The sequence below is a fragment of the Eucalyptus grandis genome, chromosome 1 (genome assembly GCF_016545825.1).
Source record: "Eucalyptus grandis isolate ANBG69807.140 chromosome 1, ASM1654582v1, whole genome shotgun sequence".
Lineage (NCBI taxonomy): Eukaryota > Viridiplantae > Streptophyta > Magnoliopsida > Myrtales > Myrtaceae > Eucalyptus > Eucalyptus grandis.
Window position 1 is genome coordinate 43,857,817 of NC_052612.1, and position 6,000 is coordinate 43,863,816.

The window sequence follows — 6,000 nt, forward strand, 5'->3', positions numbered from 1 at the left end:
TATTTAACTCCAAACCATTGGCACATCCATGAATCGCCACACGTAAAAAGCCCTTTCTCTTATATCGCGAAGCATAAAAGCCGAAGGAACACTTACAAAGGTATATATAACCAGTTGATGATCAAGAACACTTTGAATCTGCCAAAGCCATTGCAAACAGTAGCGAAATATTGCTACTTTGCTTGTAATAATCTATTTAAGTTGCTCTTATGAGCAACATGTTATACATCCATATTTTCCTAAACTAGCTCATAAGTCATATTAAGCTAGTCGCTTTTATTTGTCCTTTACTTTTTATATAATACCCTATGATGCGTATAATAATAGGTCATAAGTAAGCTTGTCACTCTAAAAGACTTTCCTAGTATGGAAGTTCTCCTTCATAGTTGCCTGGAGGATCATAGTTGCACACAACGTACCACCACCCGTTGTTACACTGAACCCTAGCGCACCCGACTCGGACCGAGTCACGCCAAACCATCTGAGTGTAGTGCAAGCAGTCGCACCCGCTCGAGCAAGTGTTGGTGTTGTACTTGTAGTTTTGCTTCTCTGCGACCCACAAGCTAACGGCATAGGTGCTGGTGAATGTGCTAGTGCCCTTGGCAAGGTTCTCGCCGTAGGGCCCATTGGAGTGCACAAGGCTGCAGTCGCCGACCCGTTGATTTGCGTAGCTTTGGGCGTAGGTAGCAAGGGCGTTGTCCCATGTCACATTCGCCACACCAACTTGCTTCCGAGCGACATTATGAGAGTCAAGATAGTCTTGGGGTGAGTTTTGGGCATGACTAGGTTGAAAGAGAGAAATGAAAACAAGAGAGATGATGATGGTCGAGAATTCATGATGCTCAAGGAATTAGCTGATGTTGGTTCAAGGTGACATTTTTGGTGATCATTAGGCTATTTATAGAAAAAAAAAAAAAAAAAACATGGAGATTTTCAGGGCTTCAACTCATTGTGTGCGATGAACTTATCCGGAACATCTCCTTTTGGACAGTTCAACTTTGCGTTAAAATCCAGACTGATCAAGAAATGATAAAATTAGTAAATGCGGCATCTAGGTAATTGGTTTTGCATGTTCTTTCTTTCCTCAAATGGAAGTAAAGTAAAAGGCTTTAGCAAAGTTTGAAGTTTCAGCAAGTTTGATGCAGTAATTAAAGTATAATGTTAGACGTTATTTGGAGTAATGCTAAAGACATTGAGATTAGTGCATGAAATTAAATTATTATGGGATCTAAAAAACTTTGTCCAAGTGTGATGAACAAACAGGTCTCTCTCTCTACGCCAATCAAAAGCCACCACCAACTCGTCATCGTATCCATCTTCGTTTTTGAAGATCCACTGTCCATCTTCAACTAAATTTACAATCTCCAGCGTCCCCCACCTTAAAACAATACGTCACTATCCTCCCATAGGAGAAATATATCCGAGATATCAAAAATTATGTGTAGCACTCACTTTAATATCAAAAATTTTCACCGGATACTTAAGTACCAAATTTAATGAAAAACGATTACTTAATTATGTCTCCGGAGAGAAATTCTGACTAAAATATATACATGGCATTTATGAATAAAATTTTAATATGAGCTGGCATTTAAAAAAAAAGTCTACGTGGCATTTCCATGTGTACATTTCTCCTCATCTCCCTCCACGTCAATTTTTTTCCTGTTTTTCTATTTTTTTTTCCTTCTCTTTTCTCCCTTGTGCACCCTCACTACTTCACGTTGTAAATGGACTCGTCAACCACAACTTCATCGAGGCTCACCCATCACCGTCCAAACCTCCGAGCTGCGCCACAATCTCAACAAACGACGCCAAGAATCGATGGATGATATGGTCCAGGCAAGGAACGAGATGGTTCAGATCTGTGAAAGGAGTCTTGTTCAGTCAAGATCGCTTGGTTTCATCGAATTAGAAAGCCATGAAGCACGTCCAGCAATCAATGAATGCCCAGGTTGGACAGAAAACCAAGAACAAGCGCGCGAACTTCTCCCAGACATTTCATCGAACACCTAAGGGTACAACAACCAGAAAGCATTCAGGCGTGCAAATTCATGCCAGAACCAACCATAACCAGAAAAAAAAACACTAGGAATACACAGAGAAAGGAATGAGCAGGCTCAGAACGCGCGAAACTGGGGCCGGCGAGCCCCATTCCATCGATTCGACAAAATAGGGGAAAACGAGCTTGGGCGTATCCTGCGAAAGGAAAGTTGCCGGACGCGATTGCTAGGTAGATCGGAACAAAATTGGCTCTAGAAACCGCCTCGAGGGACTTGGCCGGTGAAGGAGGCAACACCAACCGCAATTTGAACTCGCCGAGAATGGATCCAACCGAGCCTCTAGTTTGTAGTCGGGTTTTTCAATGAATCAGCTTCATTAACGGCGGATTTTGAGGTGGCTTTGATGAATCCAGATAAGAAGCCAGAGAGAAATTCCCTGATGTACTCCCTTTTTCCCCGTTCATCCCCTTTCCGTCGATTGTTCAGCAAGAAATTGATTTTTCTTGTTGGACAAAGTCGTTTTGGGTCATGCAGGAGAGTGAAACTTGTTAAATGAAGTTGTCTTGAGCTTTTTATCCTAAGTCAAACTGCTGGCGAGCCACGTCAGTAGATAAAAAATCAAAATATTGCCATACCAAATTTCCGGCACTCGAGATCGGAATTGATACTTAAATGATCATTTTATTTTTTAAAAAAGTGACAATTGAGTGATTTGGAAAAAAAATTGACACCAAAATTAGCATTACACACAACTTTTGACACTTCTACTAAATTTTTCCCCTCTCTCACTCCTTGCAATGGCTGCCGTTGAGATGTCAACGAGCCCTAACCGGCCCTTGAGGCCTTGATGCTATCAAGGTTGCGGCAAGCGTCCAGATCTAGAGGTGCATCCTCCTTAGCTAGAGACTCAATCCCTCCACTCCAAGTCTAGAGGAAGTGGGATCTGGATCCGTCGTCCTCACCGGGCAGGTGGCCACCCATTGCTCATTGGTGTGGTAATATTTAAAATAAGTTAGACAAGTGACATGATCTCGTAATAGCGACAGGCGATGTATACATAAATGGAGGCAACATATTGCTTAATAAATCAATCTTCCATAAAAAAGATAAAATTTATAAATCATTCTTAGTGTCTCTGCCATTTTCCTTAATTTAAGCTATCTGACATGTACATGTACTTCTCTTTTGTCTCAATTAAGTTATCATCCAATTGTTCTTTGATGAATCCACGCATGAAAACCGTATAATTTGCGTTTTTTATTTTATGCAGCTACCTTTACGGTTCTGTAATTGGCATGGATGCGAAGGGCACGCCCTCACATCCCCACTTGCCATTGAACGGTTGGATGTGCATCCTGTATTAGTCTATCACCCCATAAATAAGTCTTATAATATAGAAATTATTATGAGTTGGGGATATGTAATAAATTGAATCTGAATTGTAGAAAATGTTTGGGTCATATGTAAGTCACACCTAGATCTTATCAAATTCGACAGTTGAATAGCATTAACATCTTTACAAAGACCCAGCAAATGACATAATACATATAGGTCAGGATACTTTTCTCAAACATGTCTGCACATGTGCAAAGCTCCAGTAGTAACCTTATTCGATAATTTCCAAACCCTCCACTTCAAGATCCATAAAACAATATTTATCATTTAGCAATTGGTTTTTTCTTTTTTCCTCACAGCAAAAGATGACTAAATGAATGAAGACTGATTCATTGAGAAAATACTAAAACGCATATTATCCGGGTTGTTAATAAATCATGGAAGTTAAGAAGCTCATGAAAAAGTGGAGCCGATTGACAAGAGATGGTGTACCAAAAAAATCAATATCTAGGGAGGAAAATCCAAGAGTATACAGAAGAAAAAGAACAAAAAGGAAGAAGACAAGTTCATGCTATGCCAAAGTCTTCCAAGTTTTCCTTTGAATGTACTTTCACAATCACGTTGGAGAACCACTTTAAACACAATCGACACTAGGATTTCAAATTTCCAAAGGAGCAGAGCAAATCCGTGTGCAGAACGCAGCCATTCAACTTCAAGAATTGAGAATCACAACTATTAAATGTACAATGAGAAGGAATTGAAGCAAGAAACCTGGATTCAATGCAAGACAAGCACGACAGAAGCAACGGAGAGAGAGGTGAGCATGAATAGAGGCGATCGAACAGAGGCAACACAACAAAGGCAACTCGACCGGAGAGAGGCGACTGGACAAAGGATTCAAGTTCGAGAAGTAAGAATCAAAACTAGAAAATGTACAACAAGAAGGAATTAAAGCGAGAAACCTGGATTCAAGGCGAGAGTAGCACGAGAGAAGTAATGCGGAGAGAGGCGAGAATGAGCAGAGGCAATCAGACAGAGGCGACACGACTGGAGAGAGTTGACTGGACAAAGGCGAAGGTGAGCTGAGAAGAAATGAAAGGCAACCTTCAGGTTTAAGAGTGAAAAAGAGACGAGAGGCAATTTCAGGGTTTTCTCTAAAAAAGAAGCAGTTTCTTGTTTTTGTTCCTGGGAATAGGAATTAGGTTTTTATTTTTTTTATTTTTTTACTTCTTGCTCATACTCTAAATCTATTCTCTAGCCATTTTTTATTCTAGGAAATAGAAAAATTAATTAACGTTATCAAACAGATTTCTATTATTTTTTTATTCCGGAGAACAAAATAACAGAAAAATAGAAAACTAGAAATGTTAACAAATGGAAACTAAGGGTCCATTAGGAAAATGATTTGAGTACTCATCGACCAAAATATGTGTCATTTTTCATTAAATTTTCAATTTCTACTTAATCTAAATTACTTGTTTTATTTGACAATCAATATATCGGGCACTTTGCAACGGCTTTAGAAGATCATGGGTTACATTGCAAATTTTCTAAAATTAGGAGGCAATTTGTAATGATATGAAAATCTAAGGGATATATTGCAATTCTCCCGCATTTGCTGGATTTTTTTTTATTTGATAGGCTGGACTGGGCCATAATGTTGGCCCAATTGGAAGGCTCGGTCTAGCTCTTGCCCGCTCATCATGTTTCTTCCAGTATGATCGAGTCCTCGACAAGTTCAAGCATAGCTCACCCAATATATCGAGCCTAATTAAGATTAAAATATTCCAACTGAAGCTGATTCACTCTAAAAAGAGAACATTTGCACTGTCCAAAATATAACAAAAGAATTATTTATCAATCATACACTGAAAATCACTAATTCATATAATATCAAACTCAAAGGATCACGTACGTGCCGAAAATCTTAGGGTGCAATAACCACATGCTATGTGCTCTGGCAAACCAGTTTCATAAATATTTCGGCGGCACATTGAATCAAATGTGGAAGGAAAGAAGAAAATGAGATGAAAGAATTGGAGATGATGTGTTATGGATCAGCTAGTTTAGTATTTGGGAAGAGAGCACTCCTTGGGCAGGTTGTTTTGGAACCTTGCATTGTCTCCTGACCCATTTGAACCACCTCCTCGTTGTTCCACCAGTTTCTGGGCTCTCGGCCTGCAAAACCTCGGATTGCCCTTCCAGACACAGGCGCCAATCTTGTAGTCCCCGAACGAGGCCACGAAGGGCCCTTCGACCAATCGACCATGTCACGCTTACCTCGTGTCCCCCAGATGTCGCCATCCCCTAGGGTGGCTTTGACACCCATCTGTTGCCACTTAGGGAACGCCCACCCACTTGTCCGCGTGGTTTCGGTACGTCCAAGTCGGGATCGAATCCATAAAGAAACTGCAAAGAGTTTTCCATCCATTATTTCACGGATGATCAGATTTTTCACGCATTTATTAACCCGCAGGTAAATCCGCTCTTCGCGGTTGTCGAACTAGTCAGCAAATACATTGGTTTGGAGAATGTAAGGCTGCCCGGACACGTCGCTGAGGAACTCGAAGTCTATCTCGTCCCGTTCAGCTAATCGGACATCCACTGAAGTTTGATCCCAATCCAAATCAACCATGGAGACACAAGCCAATGCAAGGTATTTTAT

The 6,000-nt window shown here is 40.5% G+C and overlaps 1 protein-coding gene across 1 annotated transcript; it reads right to left on the reverse strand.

Annotated features, from left to right (window-relative positions):
• Window positions 1–352: 352 nt before the first annotated feature.
• LOC104441546 (pathogenesis-related protein 1A) lies at window positions 353–5,639 on the reverse strand. The gene is made up of 2 exons (XM_039299508.1): window positions 5,466–5,639; window positions 353–841 (listed from the first exon to the last, which is right to left on the reverse strand). Exons 1-2 carry the CDS (start codon window positions 5,637–5,639, stop codon window positions 362–364), a joined length of 654 nt encoding a protein of 217 aa, XP_039155442.1. The 3' UTR covers window positions 353–361.
• Window positions 5,640–6,000: the final 361 nt, after the last annotated feature.